This window comes from Carica papaya, chromosome 1 (genome assembly GCF_054855325.1).
Source record: "Carica papaya isolate Zhongbai chromosome 1, ASM5485532v1, whole genome shotgun sequence".
NCBI classification, from domain to species: Eukaryota; Viridiplantae; Streptophyta; class Magnoliopsida; order Brassicales; family Caricaceae; genus Carica; species Carica papaya.
In genome coordinates this window covers 26,186,046-26,206,446 of record NC_142309.1, presented here as the reverse complement: position 1 = coordinate 26,206,446, position 20,401 = coordinate 26,186,046, and the positions used below count along the sequence as shown (strand labels likewise).

At 32.8% G+C, this 20,401-nt stretch overlaps 4 protein-coding genes and 1 long non-coding RNA gene across 7 annotated transcripts; 3 read left to right on the top strand and 2 right to left on the bottom strand.

Annotated features, from left to right (window-relative positions):
* Nucleotides 1–788: 788 nt before the first annotated feature.
* LOC110815162 (bidirectional sugar transporter SWEET1-like) lies at nucleotides 789–3,583 on the top strand. 2 transcript variants are annotated; one of them, XM_022042825.2, is made up of 7 exons: nucleotides 789–911; nucleotides 1,299–1,373; nucleotides 1,459–1,495; nucleotides 2,360–2,455; nucleotides 2,579–2,858; nucleotides 2,971–3,090; nucleotides 3,316–3,583. In XM_022042825.2, exons 2-7 carry the CDS (start codon nucleotides 1,340–1,342, stop codon nucleotides 3,469–3,471), a joined length of 723 nt encoding a protein of 240 aa, XP_021898517.2. In that variant the 5' UTR covers nucleotides 789–911; nucleotides 1,299–1,339; the 3' UTR covers nucleotides 3,472–3,583. The 2 variants fall into 2 exon arrangements, with proteins under 2 accessions (XP_021898517.2, XP_088079464.1); XM_088223338.1 differs by having other exon boundaries at nucleotides 1,246–1,373.
* Nucleotides 3,584–3,916: 333 nt separating this feature from the next.
* OHP2 (one-helix protein 2) lies at nucleotides 3,917–5,233 on the top strand. Its single transcript, XM_022042889.2, has 2 exons — nucleotides 3,917–4,494; nucleotides 4,970–5,233. Exons 1-2 carry the CDS (start codon nucleotides 4,055–4,057, stop codon nucleotides 5,082–5,084), a joined length of 555 nt encoding a protein of 184 aa, XP_021898581.2. The 5' UTR covers nucleotides 3,917–4,054; the 3' UTR covers nucleotides 5,085–5,233.
* A 505-nt stretch (nucleotides 5,234–5,738) lies between these two features.
* On the bottom strand, nucleotides 5,739–7,883 carry LOC110815229 (uncharacterized). The gene is made up of 2 exons (XR_002539796.2): nucleotides 7,542–7,883; nucleotides 5,739–6,259 (listed from the first exon to the last, which is right to left on the bottom strand). It is a non-coding gene; the product is annotated as an uncharacterized LOC110815229 (long non-coding RNA).
* A 1,081-nt stretch (nucleotides 7,884–8,964) lies between these two features.
* On the top strand, nucleotides 8,965–16,431 carry LOC110815149 (putative serine/threonine-protein kinase At1g54610). Of its 2 annotated transcripts, none has more exons than XM_022042810.2 (8): nucleotides 8,965–9,696; nucleotides 10,155–10,436; nucleotides 10,524–10,841; nucleotides 11,011–11,232; nucleotides 14,035–14,129; nucleotides 14,697–14,796; nucleotides 15,088–15,451; nucleotides 15,904–16,431. In XM_022042810.2, the coding sequence occupies exons 1-7, from the start codon at nucleotides 9,304–9,306 to the stop codon at nucleotides 15,439–15,441; spliced, it is 1,764 nt and encodes a 587-aa protein (XP_021898502.2). In that variant the 5' UTR covers nucleotides 8,965–9,303; the 3' UTR covers nucleotides 15,442–15,451; nucleotides 15,904–16,431. The 2 variants fall into 2 exon arrangements, with proteins under 2 accessions (XP_021898502.2, XP_021898501.2); XM_022042809.2 differs by having other exon boundaries at nucleotides 15,855–16,431.
* A 2,237-nt stretch (nucleotides 16,432–18,668) lies between these two features.
* LOC110815150 (mediator of RNA polymerase II transcription subunit, putative (DUF3511)) lies at nucleotides 18,669–19,243 on the bottom strand. The gene has a single exon (XM_022042812.2). It carries the CDS (start codon nucleotides 19,127–19,129, stop codon nucleotides 18,839–18,841), a length of 291 nt encoding a protein of 96 aa, XP_021898504.1. The 5' UTR covers nucleotides 19,130–19,243; the 3' UTR covers nucleotides 18,669–18,838.
* Nucleotides 19,244–20,401: the final 1,158 nt, after the last annotated feature.

Sequence of the window (20,401 nt, the reverse complement as noted above, 5' to 3'; positions counted from 1 at the left end):
GATAATTAAGCTAAGTTATTATATGCTACATGATTTATAAGCTATATGAAAACTTTATATAATACTTTTATAATGGTATTTATAGATATGTTACCCAAAGAATTACCTAGAGTTGGTGAAGAAAAAAGAAAATATTCAGGAAGCTTTATTTAATTCTCATTAACAAAATTCAAAATTGCCTATAATACACTTATAATTTAATAAAAATATTTTAGAGGAATAATAGATTTATGTATATACCAAACTCTAACTTATAATTCATAATTTATGCTTTATCGTAATTAAGATTATAATTAAGTAAAAGAAATAATTGCAATCTTTTATATATATATATAATACCGATAGTTGTCATGTATCACAATAGTATATTTTAAAATATTTTTAAATATATAAATTATTTATTGAAAATTTATATATTAACAAAACATAAATCCATTATCTTATTATTATTTTTTAAAATAATGTTTTATTATTTGACGATGAGAATTCAAATACCATGACAATATAAAAAAAAAAATACTATGTTGTCTACTATCTATTCCATTATATTTAATATTTAGTATCTATTATATATATAAATTATTTAAATTTAGATACTACCTAAATATAAAAACAATAATACATTACTTAATATATGCTATATATAAATCTATTTGGACATTTACGAAATCATATCCAATTAAAAGTTACGTTACCTATATGATTAAAACCTCTAGTAATACATATATATATATATATATGCGGATGTTACCAAATTGTATCCGATTAAAAGTTGTATTACCTACACAACATGGGGTTAAGTATATATATATTTGGGGGCGGACGGGCAAACGCAAAACAAGTGGAGGCATTAGTTTTTAGTTTTCATTGGATCAGATAGCATTCAAAGAAAGCATCCCACAATTCAACAGGTAAGTTTCTGATTTCTAAAACTCAAAATCATTCAATCTTTTTCTCTAAAAATTCAAGAAAAGTGGTTTTATTTTGTTTTTTTTTTCTCGGTTGCCAAACGCCTATAGTAAGAGCGTTAAGGTAAACCCAAGTTATAAATATTATTTTTTTGAATTTTATGAATGGGTAAGAAGTATTAGTTTAAAAGTTTTGGTGTGAAACAAACTGGATTATGTATTTCTAGAAATTGTCAGTTGCGGTAGGCTTGAACTATGAGGGGGGTGAGGTAATTACTGTTTTAGTTTTTAGTTTATAGTATCTTCATTACTACTGTTTCGTATCCCTGTTGAACAGTCTATATAAACCACCTTTATTCTGCTGATACGTCACTGCCATATTGCTAGCAGAAGGGTTTTGGTGATCTGCTAAGTTCTTGAGTTTCTCAGAGATGGATACTGTGCGTTTTGTATTTGGTATTTTTGGTGAGTCTTCCTTCTTTTTCTTTTTTCCTTTTCTTTTCTCTTTCTGGTTGCAGTATTTTGAGTTTAACGTTTCATATTTACGCAGGAAACGCCACTGCTCTTTTCCTCTTCTTGGCTCCGACGTATGCACCTTCAAATATCATACTTTGCTTTACTTTTTTCTTTAATCCAGATCAAATTTGTTTTCATTCACTTTTTAAAATCCTAATTACTTAATGCGTATGGATTTGATTTTTTTAAATTTTAAAAGTGTAATTTGAAATTGTTAATTGAATATATATGTATTAGTATTTGTTTTTATCTTTAATGTTATAATTCTAGTTGTCTATTTATATTTCAAATAATATATGTACGTAAGATTATCTATATAAAATTTTCTAAATATATAAATGTAATTTAAATAACACATAAAATCTCTATATATATGTATATATATATATATATTTTTTTTTTAATATTTGTCTTTATCTTTGCTGTTTTTTTTTAACTTTAGGGTTAGGATTGCTTATTTAAATTTTCTAACTACAAAATTTTCCAATCTGATATTAATATACGAGTTATCTTTATCTTCTTCTCTTTTGAAGCTTATAAATAGCAAAAGTTTGCATTAATCACCCTCATATTTTCCATTATTTCAATTATCATATGAAATCTGAATTTTACCCTAATTTATTCGATAACATTAAGATTTTCTTTTTCACACAAGAGGAAGAAAGAATAAACATATGATTTTTATCCAAAAAAAAAAAAATCATGTCTCAAAAATTGGGCTTATCAACCCATGTGGGTTCTTCCCTTTAAATTTCGGATTTGGCAGGTGTGTGTCGTGCCAATTTTAGAACTTGTTTTACTCTTCTCTCTTAATTTTCTACAAAAAGGTTTTTTACAAGTTAATGATTGTAATTAGTAGTTTCTAGTTAATGTTTATATAGATAAGTTAGAAATTAACTAATCCAGTTAAATGTGTGATTGCATGCATGTAATAGGATCACATTCAAGAGGATCATGCAGAATAAGTCTACAGAGCAATTCTCAGGCATTCCTTACGTAATGGCTTTGCTCAACTGTCTCTTTGCCGCCTGGTAACTCATCTTGATTCATTTCTTTACATAAATATTTCATAGTACTATTCCAATTTAAAGTTTTATCATATTTGCAGTATATATAATCAGAATTTGAACAAAGACTAACAACTGATTCAACAGGTATGGTCTTCCGTTCATATCGAAAAATAACATTTTGGTAGCAACGATAAACGGGACGGGAACAGTGATAGAAGCAATTTATATATTGTTGTTTCTCATATTTGCTCCTAAGAAGGAGAAGGCTAAGATATTTGGGCTTCTAGTGCTTGTGCTAGCTGTATTTGCTGCTCTAGCCTCAATATCATTATTTGTTCTTGACGGCAGCCCAAGAAAACTACTTTGTGGTCTTGCTCTTACCATTTTCTCCACTGCTATGTATGCCGCTCCTCTATCTGTTATGGTGAGTGCTTAATACAAATTGTATCGGTTTTTATCTTCTCTTAGTTACAACTAGATTCATCAAGTTTTTGTATATCTAATGATATATATATATATATATATAATGTATGCAGAGGATGGTGATTAAAACGAAGAGTGTGGAGTTCATGCCTTTCTTCTTATCACTCTTTGTCTTCCTTTGCGGCACCTCATGGTTCGTGTATGGTCTTCTTGGCCATGATCCTTTTGTCGCTGTAAGTGTACTTCTTCCTCTACAACTGGTAATGTATATATATGTATACACATAATCAATATATTCAATCTAAGAATAATCAAAGGAATATTTCCAAGTTTATTTCTCTGTGGGTCTAGTGGGTTTGACTAAAGTAACTGAATTTATTAGGTTTTAGTTCATAATATTTGCCTATTCATACTCATGATAGATATATATGACTAAAAAACTGAGATTGATTGTACAGATACCGAATGGTCTTGGATGTGCATTGGGGATAATGCAGTTGATCTTATACTTCATTTACCACAAGAACAAGAACAGTCAACCTCTGCAAAAACCATCTGTGGAGATGGCCACTACCGACTCCCATCAACACAAGCATTTCGATATGTCTGTTTAGCCACATTTATTTTGTAATTTCTGGGTTCATATTTCTTTTTTTTTTTTTTTTTTCAAATTTTTGGTAGGACGTGGTGGTATTTTCTTTTTCAAATTTACATTCTGTTGATTAATTTGCTTCTTTAAAGTTTAATATGTTATAATCTCTTAGTTTAATTTCAATATAAAATTACATGTTGCTTAAAATAAAAAGAAGATGGAAAAAGTACGACTGTTAAATTTTATATAAAAACTCAAAAAATACAATGAAAGAAAATTAGAAAAGGAAAAGAAAAAAAAAAAAAGGGGAAGTATATCCAATTATACAAAAGAAATAACTTCCCCCCGCCACTCAAAATCCTAGCGCGTCGAGGACGGATAAACATTAGACCTCTTATAAGTGGAAGCACGTGTATTCACGCGCTCTCAACTCCCGATTCTGTAATGTCTTAATTGCTGTTCGTCGTGATTAGCAGCCACCTCTTCTCTGAAACTTGGCCACGCCTCATCCACACACACCAAATTCAACACCCATAAACCCCAAACACAAAGTTAAGAACACGCAGGGAGCAGAGAAGCAGAGCAGATTAAAATTTTTTTTTAAAATGTCTGTGGCATCCTCGATTCCACGCATCAAAATCCCAAATCCATCGTCGTCGTCTTCTTCCTCACCTTCCTCTTCATCAGCTTCGCCTTCCTGTTTCAGATTCTCCGCAATCAGAAAGCCTTCTTACAATCTCGTCACTATAAGATGCTCCCAAACAGAAGGTCCTTTGAGACGACCTGTGGCGCCTCCTCTTAGAGAACCTTCGTCGCCATCGCCTCCTTTGAAGCCAGTTCCTCCTTCTCCGCCGTCACCTTCTTCTTCTTCGGCTGTTAAACCGGCTCCGGTGGCGGTTGGGGAGGAGAAGAATGTGATAACGTTGGAGTTTCAGAGGCAGAAGGCGAAGGAGTTGCAGGAGTACTTTAAAGAGAAGAAGCTTGAGGAGGCAAATCAAGGTCCCTTCTTTGGCTTTGTTGGGAATAATGAGATTGCCAATGGAAGGTAATAATTAACTATAAATTTTTATAATTAATGATTAATAACTTTTCTTTTTCTCTTATCATATATGTGGTAATTATAGTTGGAAATTGAATATAGTATGAACAATCGTGGTAGGTGATAAATTTGGAAATCATTAACATTGGTGATGAATTATTAAGAAACTTTTAATCTGGAATTACCTCAGCAAGAAACTGATGTTCATATAGCTTTAATGCTTTCCTATATAAAGCATCAACTATTTACTTACAACGTTTGGGAATTTATCTCAAAACAGAAGCATCATCCAACAACATTTTACCAAACTTATGGACTCCCGAATTTCCTAGACATTAGTATGGCAAAACTACTTGGGAATTTTTTTCTTGATATTTGTTGATTGATATTTAAACATTGACATTTACATTTTGCTGAATGTATAAACATATGAGTTGTATATGGTTATGGCTGAATCGGTAATTTGGTGTTGTTTGAGTAGATGGGCAATGTTTGGCTTTGCTGTTGGGATGTTAACAGAGTATGCAACAGGCTCAGACTTTGTTGATCAAGTAAAGATCCTTCTCTCCAATTTCGGGATATTAGATATTGAATGATTCTTCTTCCTTAATTTTTCTCCATACCCTGTTTACTTTTTGTAATTTACTCTATTCAAATCCAATGATTTGACTCTACAACTTCTGTAATTTCTTTGATCTTCACTCTTCTTTTCATTCCCAAGTTTATAAGGTTGCTATTTTGTTCATATATTTGGCGGACTATGAGCTCCATAGTTGTTTGGGATCTCAATTTTTCCTACTTCTTGGTGTAATTATAGAGCAATTTACTTGTTGAATAATAAACTGTAATCACTTCTTTCAAAAACTTAAAAATAGTATTACATATACTGCAATCTAACATCCATCATCAGCATCTTAAGATGCAACTTACCCGGCACTGTCTATTCAAGTGATAATGGATTGTTTGCGGTGTCAAAACAACAATCAATTATCTAGAGACTAGAAATATTACATGCTTCCTCATGAATTTCACGAAGGGCTGTAAGCAGTATTAGATCTCAGATCCTTCCACTTTGCTAGTTGAAGTAGCTGATACTTGTTAACTATTTCCGATTATCCTCTTGTTTCGGTTCCGACAACTGAACTACCAGCTAGTCAGGATTATTATGGCTGCACAAACTTGATCTTTCTGTGTTTACAAACTAAGCTTTGTAAAGAGAATTGTAAATAAGTGATATTCTACCATAAAGATACAGGAAAAACACGATAAATTCTAGCATTATGATTAGTTGTTTCTCTCCCATTAATTCAATAAAACATGAGACTTCACCTCTGTAACAGAGTAAAGATCTATCAACAATTTTCTTTTTCCTATTGCTAACTTTGTTGACTCCCTGAAATTTATTTTGAAGTACAGCAATCCACAAATGCTGTCACATACCTACCTAACATCTAGTACATTACAAGCAATACAAACACTGCACCTAAAACAAATTTTCAATGGGAATTCATTTACATATAGCATAGACAAGAGTAAGCAAAAGCAAACAAGATAGTACTCGCATCCATTTCTGCAAATATAACATTGTCGTTTCTAGCCTTTCAACTCGAGCCTCAATCCTTGATATTCGCTCCTCCAACAATGCTATCTGGGTTTCCCACCTTAGTTCCACATGCTCTATTCCATTTCCATTCCTCCGTGCATAATGTTCATTTTGAGGTAAATCATCCTCCGATAGGTGGTAGTGACACATTGCAAATATCGAAGCTTGCTGCAATAGAGAGAAAAAAGAGGTCTTTTACGACTTGTGGGTACAACAATATTGAAGTCAGGCTTAACTAGGCAACATTTGAAATCTGTCCTGTTTAATTATCAAACACAAGACTATACCACAATGATACCAAATTTCTTCTATAATGGTACGGTTAAGTAAGTGAATTTTGTTTTCAAAATACGACAAAATCCAGTTCAGCCAAAACAAATTCACTTCTCCAAAAAAAAAAAAAAGAAAAAGGAGCATGAACATGGAACTAAAGTAATTTTCCTCGGCTGCGTGCCAAATGAAAACAGAACAATTTATATACATGAAAAGACTATACACGATGTCCACGTGGAGTTAGCATTGTATTTATCCTACTTTGGCTGGGTGACAATGGATTCCATGAATTACTTAGGCATCCTTATGTTCCATTATGCAAATACATCATGTGACTCAATTGAACCAATGGATGCTGCAGGGCACCAGCAAATCACACATCTATTGATACATAGTTGACTCCAAACATCGATTTTAACCACAGAATAATATTTATACAACTAGTGCCAGTAATGTGCATAATAATCCTTTAAGAACTTCAATAAATAGGAAACAAATGAGATTTCTCCACAGACGGAAAAAGTGCACAAGCCATAGATTCATCCAAGTCTAGCAGCCAACTAATATCACTTCCAATTCCGTTGAACACAAACTAAATTGAACTTCAGAAAACAAAAGGTTTCGTTTCTTTTTCTTTTTTTGTTGTTTAATTCTAGAACTATGAAAATCTATATGCACAGGCTAATAATATAAATAGATTATTCCCCTTTGGAGGGGTTTGCCAGGTGCAGAACTTAAGCCCACGAGGCTTCAGAAAATCAGATACCAGAACTAAAAGTCATAAGCTTGGATTTAGCTGTAAACTAAATCAAAACCCTAAAGTTCATAGCCTGAATATGAGAAGAACTAGCGTTCAGTGAGAGTTTCTTCCTTTTCTTTTTTCACATGGATGACTAGAAATGCTCGAAAAATGAAGCATTCAAAACTCGTAAAGATTACACAGAACAAAAAAAATGAAAATTCTGTACTGTTTTTCCTAACTAGGCCTAGGAAGTCGAATGAGCTCCAGCTACTAGCAACATAGAAGTAGGCATTGTTTTCAAATTCAAGCGGGTTGTTAAAAGAAGATCGATTAACCATAAGTACGCAATTCCTCTCTGATTTTGGATTCCATGAACATCACTCCAAGCGAAAGTATTTAGAAAATAAGAAAAAGATAGGAGAAGGAGAAGCGTACCGCAGAGAGAGAAAGCTCGGGAAGCTTGAGTTATGTCATGTCTAGGGTTTCAATGGTTGTGGTGAGTGAAGAAAATTGGGAAGGAAGTGGATTTGGTGGGTAGTATGCGGAGCAAAGACAGGTATCGGGTCGACACGAACCTTGAATGGACTACTTTGTAGTCACCGTGATAAACACTTGTCTTACCTGTAGTGTATAGACCCAGTCGCAATTAATTGAGGGGATGAGTTTTCTGTAGACTTCGCCATTAGTGCCCGGGTGTTTTGTCTGGTAATGGAGCTGGGAAATCAGGGCCGTCAGATTTGTGGGAACAAATGTCTAAAGAGAAATAACTGAGAGTAGTGGAAGTGTTAAAAATAATTTTGAAAATTTATAAAAAAATTTCTTTATCCTCTTAATGTAATATTTAAAAAAAAAAGTATTTATGTGATTGATAACTCTCTTTAGCCACTTATTACTAAGTATGAAATAAAAAAGTATTAAAAATATTAATTTTTATTTTCATAATAAAATTTTACCTTTAACAATTAAAATAAATATAAAATTTAAATAATTTTGTTTACAGATAAAATTTATATATAAATGTATCAAATATCAAGAACTGTTAATATAATCTTGTAATTCATGCATATTATAGTTTAATTTTAAAAAATTATAATTTTAATTATAAGAATAAAAATCTATTAAGTTACATTTTGCGATTCAGCTTTTACAATTGCATAAAGTATAGTTAAAATTAAATTTAACTAAATATTAAGTTAATATAAAATCGTCTATATAACTATAAATTTACTAACCTTAAAAAAATAGTGTAAAATTCTTAAAATAATTTCTTTTACCATGTTTTCTTACATATAAGAGTAATTTTTAAATAAAATTATTAAAAAAATTAAATACAAATAATTTTTTTTTCAAAAAATTATGGTTCACATAAAATATTTTTTATCAACATATTAATAAATTAAAATTAAAATTTTATTAAATGAAAGAAAAATTTTATATTTTCAAAGAGTTCAAATTCAATAAATTTTAAATAGAGAATAAAAATTTCAAGTAGGGTTGATGACATAAAAATTTAAATTTTTTAATTCAAAGTTTTATGCCACCAGGTGCGATTGGCAATTTGGATACAATCTTTCAAACTCACTGTCATTTGATATTTGAAAGTTGCGGTGGTGGACCTTTGATGACCTGGCGAGATATAATTGAGCAGTTATCCACGTCACACCTCCACATGCGATCAGCTGAAGTGTCCGACGTGTTTAGATCCCATTGGCCAACGCCTCTCTTTTTGTCTCCCTATATCCACGTTTCAGCTACCCTTTTCACCGCTCTTCCCCGCGAGTCGGATGCAGAGAATGATCAAAAGAAAAATCGACTGAACAGGTAAATCTGTAAATAAATAATTTAAAAAGAAACAAGAATCCATCACTCTCTGTCTGTGCATTTTCGCTTTTTAGCGGAGATGGCAAAGAAGATAGACAGAAATGATCATCAAACAACAAAAAAGAAAATTAAAGGAAAAAGATGCTTTCTTTGTTCCTTTCTCAGGCAGCAAAACCTCAAAGATGCAGGCCAAGGCCGGCTCTTTCTACTCTACCATCTCTTTCGCTTCTCTCTCTTTCTTCTCGCACTATCGCCGAGTGTCTTCTTCTCCTTCTCCTTCTTGATTCTCTTTCTTTCCTCCTACCCATACAAGTCCAACATTATCACTCTCTTTTGAAGTCTGAGGACAGACTCACTGTCTCTGACCCACGAAGGCATGGGCTGTGTTCAAGCTAAACCTTCAACGAATTCACCACCCAGGGGGTTAGAGAAGCTAAAATTGGATAATGGCTATGTAGGGAAAGGTGGATTCGTGGGGCCTAGGAGGTCCACTGGCCAGCGGCATCCGGATCGGTTTCACAGGCTCGAACCGCCGCAGAGGAGGAATTCTAATGCTGGGTTTGACAATGGAAGTGGAGAAGAAGAGAGGGTGATCGGCAGAGGAGGGAGGAATAGTACTATTGGTGCAACTGTTGAGAACATTGCTGTGCAGAATGGTGCAGATGAGGTGTTTACTGGGTGGCCTAAATGGCTGGTTGACAATGTTCCTACAGAGGTTTTGGCTGGTTTGGTTCCTAAAAGCGCCGACAATTATGTTAAACTTGACAAGGTATTCTCCTTCTTGATTTGCTGCCAGTCTCCAGTTGTTTCTGAATTGGTTAATTAGAATTAATATAAACGTCGCATGTGACAGCATATTCTCACTTAGTTTGTTGCCTATCTTAAAGAAATATTCCAGCAGTTTTCTCTTTTCTTGGAGATCTTTCTAGATCAGAAAGTTCATCGGATGGAAATTCTTTATGCTAAAATCTGTTTGATGCTTTATTTTGTATAATTCCATAACCTATGGAGGTTTTTAAATCCCATCTTGATTATGACCACGAGCTTGGCTGTACTGTAATCAGTAGTCATGGGAAATAAAGATCTCGAGTTAATATACTCTACCTTTTCTTCTAACATTCATTTTGAGGCAAAACTGAAATACTTTATATCACTGATAAGTTGAAAGTGTCGCTGACAGAAAAAAAAAAAGGGTTTGCCTAATTCTGCTATTCTTGTTGGTTATAGGTAGGCCAGGGTACGTACAGCAATGTGTATAAAGCTCGGGATAGAGACACAGGCAAAATAGTTGCTCTGAAGAAGGTACGTTTTGACACATCAGAACCTGAGAGTGTGAAGTTTATGGCAAGAGAGATAATGATGCTGCAAAAGTTGGATCATCCAAATATAGTAAAGCTTGAAGGATTAGCCACATCAAGAATGCAATATAGTCTTTACCTCGTTTTCGATTTAATGCAATCAGATTTGGCAAGAGTTGTTGCCCGCCCTGAAGGACTTACCTTACCACAGGTTGGAGCTAATTCTTTTATCCTCCCATGAAATCAAGAGTTTTGACTTTTCTCATTGGTTGGGTTGTCTTTTGAATTATGCAACCAGATAAAATGCTATATGCATCAACTACTATCAGGTCTGCAGCATTGCCATGAGAGAGGTATTTTACATCGGGATATTAAAGGATCGAATCTGTTGATAGATAAAAATGGGATGCTGAAAATTGCAGACTTTGGACTCGCAAATTTCTATTCTCCGAATCAGAAGCGTGTTCTCACAAGTCGAGTTGTGACACTTTGGTATAGAGCCCCTGAGCTCTTGCTAGGCTCTACAAATTATGGAGTTGGTATTGATCTCTGGAGTGCTGGATGCCTTTTAGCAGAAATGCTTGCAGGGAGGCCAATCATGCCTGGTCGAACGGAGGTAAGAGAATTCAAGGGATCATCGTAAGTCAGTTTTTTCATATTTCTATCATATATGCAAAGTAGTGCTGATCTTAATGATCTTTTTTCTTTTGAAATGGTTGCAAAATTTGGTTTCAGAGCTTACTGCTAGTAGCTTACTTCCTAGATAATAACTTTTTTGCTTTCAGGTTGAACAACTTCATAAAATTTTCAAGTTATGTGGCACACCTTCAGAGGATTATTGGAAAAAATTAAGACTATCTACAACTTTTCGACCACCACAGTCTTACAGACCTAGTCTTCTTGAAGCTTTCAGCAACTTCCCCGAGTCTTCTTTGGGGCTTCTCAGCATCCTTCTTGCTTTAGATCCTGCATATCGTGGATGTGCATCTTCAGCTCTCCAGAATGAAGTAAGATTGTGTAGCCAGTTTAATACACATTTGAAATGGTTTGCGTCTACCTTTTTCTCTTGATAACGGTTTTGCAACTTTATCATGTCAAAACCAAAAATTTCAGAATCCCCTGTGTGAACCTTGTATGCCTGCTTTATCCTTGCCATTTATCTTCTCATATAGGAAGGCAGTTTGAAGGTTGGCCATTATCAGTCTTTAATCTTGTAGTTACAGCTAAATGATTATGTTTCTTTACTTGGACTTTTATGCTGGTATCTATCTAATTTGAAATTGTGTAAGAATGAATTGTTGTGTATTTCATTGAACACTAAGGACCTATATATACAAGTGAAAAACAATAACGAAAGGAAACGATATTGATTACAAAGATAACAAAGATCCAGAGTATATGACCAATATACCTTTTACCCTAATGAAGTTCTAATTTGTACTTGTTAAGGCTCCTCCTTGAGTTGGTGAATAGATATTATCTATTCCTAACTTAGCAATAATCATCTGAAATACATGATTACTTAATTCTTTAGTCAAACATCGGCAAGTTGTGAAGTGGTTGGTATGTATGGAGTACAAATCAGCCCACTATCAAGCTTCTCTTTGATGAAGTGTTTATCTACTTCAATATACTTAGTTCTATCATATTGTATTGGATTGTGATCAATGCTAATCGCTAACTTATTATCATAGTAGAGTCTCGTAGATTCATCTCGTTGAATCTTTAGATCTTCAAAAATGATTTTCAGCCGTAGAAGCTCATACACTTTTTGGGCCATAACTCTTTTAACTCTGCCTAGACTGGGCTGCTATATTCTGCTTCTTATTTCTCCAAGTCACTAGATTCCTTCGAAGAAAGATACAAAATTCAAAGGTGGATCTCTTGTCAACTGGTGATCCAACATAATCTGCATTAGTATATGCTTAAAAAAACAGTCTATTTGTTCTTTCGAACATAATTTCTTTCCCTGGAGTATCCTTCAAATAATGAAGTATTTTGTAAACTGTTTGTAAGTACCCTTCTTAGGTTTGTGCATGATTTGACTCACAATTCTAATAGCATATGCAATGTCTGGCCTATTATGTGACAAACATATCAATATATCTAATAGTATTTGTTGCATTTCCTCGTCCACGTTTAAGTTTTTTCCGCCAGTTCTAGTTTATAATTGGGGTCAATGGGTGTACTAGCCAGCTTGCATACAAATTTGCTAGTTTCATCTAACAAATATGTGGCATATATTTTTGGGAAAATGAATATTCATGATTTTGAGTAGGCCACTTCTATTCTGAGTAAATATTTCAACTTCCTGAATTCTTTAATATCAAATTCTCTAGGCAGACATTGCTTGAGAGCTACTTCTTCCTCTTCATTGTTCCTTAACAATTATATCATCTACGTTTACTAGGAGGATAATGATTCCCCCTGACTTTCAGTGCTTAATAAATAGGATGTGGTCTTCCTAACTCTTCTCCAAGTCCTGCCATAAATTGGTAGGATCTATTTATCTCAACAAATCTTTTTAAGATTACCACATTTTTACTGCTTTCCATAGTGATACTATGATATTGATCAAATTCCTGCCACATACTTTTTAGAAGGTTCGCATATTCTATTACCGTCTAGTTGCCCTGTTTAGTTGTCCAGGCCTTGATAGTTGGGTCATTTATCTGAGCTGCATCTTTTTTCTTGGAATATATGTTTTGATCGAATTCCAAATCTCATTTGCTATAAACAAACACATAACTAGTTTACTAATCTCTAGTATCATAGGGTTCCAGAGTCATGCCAATCACATCAAGCCTTTTTCAACCCAAGCATCAAAATTGAGATCTCCTGGCTTTGCTTCAATGTCATCGAGATGGCTTAGCTTTCCCGTATCCTTGAGTGTAGTCTGAATTACTTGTGACCATCTCAAGTAATATTTACCGTAGAAGCAGTAAGCAGTCTGAATTGGTTAAAACTCACTGTTATTTTCTACTGAGCTTCCCATAGGGAAGTTTGTGTTGGTGAATTGAGAAGTAACCACCGGTAACTTGCAAACTTGGGGTTAAAAGTGACAAGAAAATAGAGATTACAGGTCTGCGGTTGTGGCATGGCTAAGTGGTGGCTGTGACCCAGAACCAGCTGGAGGCAGACATGTGGCAGGGAGCAGATGCAGCTGGCGGCCGGAACAAAGGCGCACAGGCTGGTGTGCAACTGTTTCTGGGCTGATTCTGGCCAGACAATATCTGTGTACAGGGTCGCCAATGGTGGTGCACAAGGGGAACAGTGACTGGGGTCTGGCCAGACAGGACCTAGACAATGAAGTGCAACTGAGGTGCGGCTAGGTACTGGAACCGACAATGAAGGCCAGTTATTGTGGCTGGTTGCCAGTCTGTGGTGACTGGCTGTTTTGGTGATGGTAGGAGATGGCAATGAAGGCTACCCTCTTAGATTTTTCTTATTTTGATAATGAAAGCCGAATTGGGTATATAAAAGAATTTAGGATTTTCTTAATCTAAAGCTTTGATATCATGTGAATGAATTCATTATATCGTTTCTTGAATATTAACACCCTATATATACAAGTGAATAGCAATAACGAAAGGAAACATTATTAATCATAAATATTACCGAGACTTGGGATAAATGACTAATATATTATTTACTCTAATGAAGTCCTAATTTGTACTTCTTAACAGAAATGATAATATGAGAGATCATATTCAATGTGACAGAGTATATTAGTCAGGCTTGAAGAAATTAATTGCATATTATAACTTTTATTCTTGAATTTGTGCTGAAAAAAGACTCTTTGTTTGCAGTTCTTTTATACCAGTCCGTTGGCATGTGACCTCTCAGGACTCCCTGTAGTTTATGACGAAGAGGCTGAATTGATGCAAGCCAAGGAACAGAGACAGTAAGTCAACTATCATGAGCAATAGTGAATAAATATATTGATCCCCAACCTTGAGGAAAAAGAAATAATAAACACCATACGAGCTAACACCTACACCTAATGTTAATACCACCCTTTGACATAATTTATCTTTCCTGCGTAATGTACAACATTGATTTGAAAATTTTTCTTTAGCTAAGGAATCATGCTCAGCATGTCTAATTGCTTTAGATCAAAAATGAATATGATATATTATCATGTGAGTTTAATAATGAGAACAGAGACCAAAATGAGATGGGAAATCATGTCTGTACAAACCAGATATAGATTTGTACTTACTACAAGATTTAGCTTGATGACAGGACCATCTTTTTTCTTTTCTTCCTAATTGCAGTTCTTTCATTTCAGTTGAATTCTACTGCAAATTTCTTCTCTGGGCTTGGCTCTTAGCATTGCATTTTCTGTCTCAAGATTTTTGTTCTTCACTCATCAATTAGTCAAATTTTATTTCTGTTTGAGTTGTTATTTTTAATTTACTAAATTGGTTTCCACATTCTTATTTTATTATGTCACTAATTTTTCAAATAGGCAAAGGAGAATGAAACGGCGGTCTAGAACACACCGGGAAGGCAGGAGAAAAGATGAAGCCGCTGAAATACAGAAAGAGAAAGTTGCATCTCCTTTTCAGGTAAAACGTCAACTTGTCATTTTCCTTTCTCTGCAATTTCAACTTGCAAGCAATCTTTAATGCTTAGTCCATCAACACTTCCAGAGAAAAGAATAACTACATTGCATTTAACTCGAGGGCTTCTCTGCAAGTTTTGCCTTTTCCAGCTTGTCACATTTACAAGCAAGAAAACAACTCTGGTTGTTTCTATATTCATCTGAGAAGAAAACTGTGGTTTTCCTGCTGATGCTAATGCATTAATTCCAACACCTTTCCTATGGTATATAATTCACCTCATGTTTGTCATTTCAGGAGACTGATATGAATGGTAAAACAATTTTGCCAAGTCAAGAACTGGGTAGCAGTGCTAGCAGTACATCATCTGGTATAACTTTTGCTCCTCGGGTGAAGAGCCCAGCTCTATTACTGTCCCCAGTTGCTTCTTCGCATCAAAAGATATTCCCCAGATCTCAAGACCATCCAAATGCTGTTAAAAGCATCAAGAATCGGCCACCATTACCAACTTCGAAGGTTTATGCTGCCAACTATAACAATGGCACTGATAACTCATTCAGATTAAATCAAGTCCAAAGGTCAGCATCTACAAGAGAGTTCAGAAAAATGAAGCAAGCGCATCATATAGGACTCTATGCGATTGAGGACTAGCGCTTCTAAGGTGCCTACGCAGTTCTCAGATTTTTGGTGCTTTTGAAATAATTATTTGCTATGTCAAATTATACATTTGTGGATATATATATATATATATATATATCTCTGAAATCGATTCCTGAGTTGATAAAACATCTTCTAGCTCGACTAGTTGAACAGGTTCTTGTTAAAGTCCTTTTCTTGGGTGCCTAAAGCTTCACATACAACCTACAATTCAGTGTACAGAGAAAGTAAACAATCATATATAATTATCAAGTTCTGATTTACTGAACCGTCTTGAATTACAATGGAATATTACTGTGCTTATTATCATAATTTGAGATGAAGCCTTTCGATGACATCACATTGTGCCACTGTATCGAGATCATGAATTGGGTTTGTGATTTTGTTAACTGACTTTCTTATGGCAGCTTTTTAACAAAGGTAATGATTGTGGAAGGATTGCAACTTGAACTGCAGTGATCAATCTAACATGGTGGAGGGGAATCTACAGTCAGTATCAACACCACTTTATGGACCTTGAACTCTCTTCACCACTCAAATTCATCTAGTCCAACACATGAAAAAAGGAGGGACTTTTGGACCTTATATTTTCTGGGTGTTGCTCCTTTTTCCTGTGTAGGACTTGGTGAGGGGCTTAAATTTCCTTTTAAGGTAAAAGGGCCCTGTTTGGGTTTTCAAAGTTCAACAAGGAGTCAGTAAGTGAAGAAAAGAAGGGTCTGATTTTGATCAAGTTATTAATCATCCCTTTGGTTGAAGCTTTCTCTTTTTTTTCCTCCGAGCGAACTCGGTACACGAAAGAATCAATTAATGTGGAGCCATTGATTTTGATATGAATTTGTTTTGTTGTCTGTACATCTTGTTGTTTATATGCTTTATCAGTATTACAATTAAACGAAAACGGGTATAAGAATATTCGTTATACGATAATCCAAACATGATTTAGTGAGAAATCAAAGTTATTTTTCAGTATATACATCTTTACAACTGACTATTGTTATTGTTATTATTATTAATGTCATCGTATCGTATTATTATTTTATAATTAATAATAATATAACTATTTGTACTATCTCGTCCAATTTTTTTCTCTACACATAACTCATTACCTTTTAAAGTATTGTATATAATTTTAATTTGAAAACAATTATTATAATTATTTTATAAAAAAAAAAAAAAAGCAAAGAAGATAATATAAAATTAATTATGTGCGGTGGGTCATAATTAGATATTTTTAGTTTTTTTTTTTTTATATTATAAGTAAAGCTTGTTCTTACACTATGTATGTTTGGTTTAACTCTTTATATTTTTATATAATTTTTTAAAATTTTAATTATTTAATATATAAATTATTATAATTCATGTATGTGATACATAATTAAATCAATTTTAGTCAAGTCACATCTTCAAGTATTAAGGTGTGAATGTAATTAACTTCTGAAATGTTCTTTTAATGTAATAAATTGGATTCTTAGCTATTTTACTTTTTTTTATTTCAAATTTATTAAACAAGCAAAAATAAATGGTTTAATCAATAAAAATTTGATGGATTAATCTAAGAATTCATCTAATTTCTAATAACTATTTAACTTTGAATTTATAAAATTCTGAACTATACACTATCAATCAAATTAATACATTTACCAACACCCACTAACTCCTATCTTTATCCTTTCAAAAAATTTCATTCACTTTTAATTCTTTTCAAAATTTTACTCCATACCCCATGTACTCATATAGACCCACTTCAATTGCATATCTATTTATTTTATTGCAATATTATTATAAAATCAATTAATAAATATATAGTACAATATTTCAATTTTAATTGAAAAAACAGTAGTATTATTTGATAAAGATGGTTCAAATTATCCTTCTCTTATAATTTGACCATTTAATTTTTTTTTAAATTTTTTTGGTTTATTTGATTTATTATGGGTAGAGACAATGACAAGCCAACCACATTCGTAAATTATTTTTTAAAGTGTAATATATAATGAAAATTTAATATTATGCAAAAATTATTTTATGTTGCAAACATATATTTATTTATTCGTAGAAAAATAATATTTTAAAAAAATTTGTCAAAAAATTAAGTATATAGCAGACCTTTTTATTATTATTAAGTAACATAATGATTTACATATTTAATTATAAAATCTTAAACTAGTTAAAGATCATAAAATAAATCATATGTTTCGTTTTAAAACAAACTAATATGAGGGGTATAAAAGAAAATATTTTGTGCTTTTGTGATTTGTAGTGATCCATTTGTAAGCATATATATAAATATATATGATTTCTTATCTCAATAATGCCACTTTTATTTGAACTTTTTCACATTGAATGTGACCTAAAATCTGAAAACTGCAACCCAACCCAATCGTGACATGACCCCAATTACAAACAAAACATTAATTTAGTGATCCCATGCTTCTTCTTTTTTTCAAAAAAAAAAAAAAATCATATTTTTCTAAAAAATCTAAACGAAAGTTTTTATAGGGTAAATTTGAAATAAATAAATTTTATTTATCATGGTAGGAAATCTTATTTTAAATTTTAAATTTTAGATTAAATTAATATAATGTGTTCTAAATTCCATCTAAATCTATTTTCAATTCCCACTGTCATTATTTTGTAATTTAATTTGCTTCTAAATAAAATTAACTTTTATATATTACATTGCTTTGTAAATTACCACCCATCATGAATAAATATTTCACATATAAAGAATATGACAACCCCATATGTAATGCTATATATATATATATGTATATATAGGTTAAACTTATTGTTTAGTAAGGAAATTTATTTCTAAGCTTTTGGATAATTTTTTTTACATGTTCAAGAAGTTATATTGTAATGAAGAACTCATAGGTAAAATAATTTATCAGCTTTTACATAAACCACTCACTCCTAATTTAACGTATTATAATTAAGCATTAGCAAAAATATATGTTATTACAAAATATACGTGTAAGATGACACAGTTATTAGTTTAGATGTAATTAATTTATTAAAAACTTAAATATAATTAATATCACAATTCGATTTATTAACTAAAATTAATTAAGTAAATGAATAATTAGGATTAAAAAACTAATTAAGATGTATCTTTTGATTAATTAGTTCGTATTGCAAGCATCAAATCATATATTCATATTGTGTTTTCCATGCAAACAAATAACTCAAAATTAAAAACAAAAAAAAAAAAAAAAAAAAACTCATCAACAACCATGACAAGCTCTGTTTGGTGCTTAATTCTGCGACAAGATAAAACTTCTCTCTCCCCTCCCTCGCTTATATAAATTCGCCAAACACGGCACGAATCATATACGTACAACATGTATATAATATATATGTATATGTGCGACTAATTAGTTAAAACTCACAGTCACAGACCATAGCGAACATGTTCATTGGACGCAGTGAACTTGTTCTTAATCCACTTAAAGCTGCTTCTGACGGAGGATTTGAGCTTTCCCTCCATCGTCAAGACATTATAAGAGGCGATTCTCTTCTTCCTCTTGAGCTCTGGGTCGTTGGATGTAGTAAACCCGTTTTCTTTGCTGCATGGGCCGTTGAAGTTGTATGAATTCGAGGGGTGATTTCGGTACCCGAATTCTCCCGAATATGAAGAAGAATACTCGAAGTACGACTTGCTTTTCTCCATTCTTATCACCATGAATGGATCGATCAGAAAATCAGAGTTGCTGTGGAACCCTAATTTGATGCCTCTTTTTATTTTGTTTGCTTTGGTTTCTCTCTTCGTGCTGCCTTGGCATTTATTATATATGTAAATTTTCATTCCCACGTCAATAAAGTTTGATTTTGACCCATGCAAAAAAATGAGAGAAAGTAAGTCCCGTGATTATTGTATTAATTATTGCCCGTTGGTAAAATTAATTACATATAAAAATAAATCTACTTTTTAAAAGACTTGCTATTAATCTTATTAGTAAATATGATTCAATTTCTTATAAAAATTTATGAGTTATGATTATTTTTACCAAAACAAATAAAATTTTAAATTATAACCATAAAAATATGAAATTTAAAACTTTTATTTAATATATATATATATATATATATTGAGATGAATGATGAAATTTTAAATAATAATTTGTGGAGAGGGGATGGATGATGATCGGGTGTGGTGGCAGACCATGTGTGATGTTGGAGCGATGCTTTGTCAAGGTGGTGCGGGGAATCATGAGGACCAGTGGGAGTGTGGGGCCAGATTCCGTTGCATGCCATCATCAACGGTGGCGCAATCGAGTTCACGTGAAGAGCATGGACCCCGCTCTACGAGGTAGGGGTCCACCTGTCTTTTACAGGTTTTAATTGCGGGATTGGACTTGATAGAATTCGGGATGGCCCATTGCTCCTTTTTGTAATCTCAAATAAAATCTAATAATAAAATTTATTCATAATATAAATAATGGTTAGATAGTGTTGAGTCCATTTTTTAGCGCACTTGAATTATTCGATTTCTTTAATCTGGCGGACTGCTGATATCAACCCCAACTTATTATATATGGAGTAATTTAATTTATTTAATTGGTATATAATAGATTATTCACTTTTTTTAATTCAGGCATATTCTATAAAAATCATTACAGACTGAACCATTCTTAAATGCTAAATAAATAATAATAATAATAACAAGTGTGAATATAAATATTTAATCATAATAATTTGGTATACTCCCACTTCGGTGTTTATTTAGAAGCAAGGAGCGTCAGCTTCCACTACGGATACGGAGGCTATTAGTGTTATTGTGGGCCTTCCTTGTTTTATGGACATTATCTTCAGCCCCTTTTTTTTTCAATTTTTTAATTTTTAATTTCAGCCACCATCTGGTGTGTAATTGTTGGACATCGTTATCTCTTCATTCGAATGATCAGGACCGTTGATTTCCATTTCCATCGTGCCCGTTCCTTGTTCGAATCGAATA

Bases quoted from the DNA above. Each gene is read 5' to 3' on its own strand.
- LOC110815162 (XM_022042825.2), top strand. From the start codon at position 1,340: ATGGATACTGTGCGTTTTGTATTTGGTATTTTTG. The intron at 1,496-2,359 runs GTATGCACCTTC...TGCATGTAATAG, and splicing joins TTCCTCTTCTTGGCTCCGAC to GATCACATTCAAGAGGATCA. The intron at 2,456-2,578 runs GTAACTCATCTT...CTGATTCAACAG, and splicing joins AACTGTCTCTTTGCCGCCTG to GTATGGTCTTCCGTTCATAT.
- LOC110815150 (XM_022042812.2), bottom strand. From the start codon at position 19,129: ATGGTGATAAGAATGGAGAAAAGCAAGTCGTACTTCGAGTATTCTTCT.
- OHP2 (XM_022042889.2), top strand. From the start codon at position 4,055: ATGTCTGTGGCATCCTCGATTCCACGCATCAAAATCCCAAATCCATCG. The intron at 4,495-4,969 runs GTAATAATTAAC...TTGTTTGAGTAG, and splicing joins AATGAGATTGCCAATGGAAG to ATGGGCAATGTTTGGCTTTG.
- LOC110815149 (XM_022042810.2), top strand. From the start codon at position 9,304: ATGGGCTGTGTTCAAGCTAAACCTTCAACGAATTCACCACCCAGGGGG. The intron at 10,842-11,010 runs GTAAGAGAATTC...TTTTGCTTTCAG, and splicing joins TCATGCCTGGTCGAACGGAG to GTTGAACAACTTCATAAAAT. The intron at 14,797-15,087 runs GTAAAACGTCAA...TTGTCATTTCAG, and splicing joins AAGTTGCATCTCCTTTTCAG to GAGACTGATATGAATGGTAA.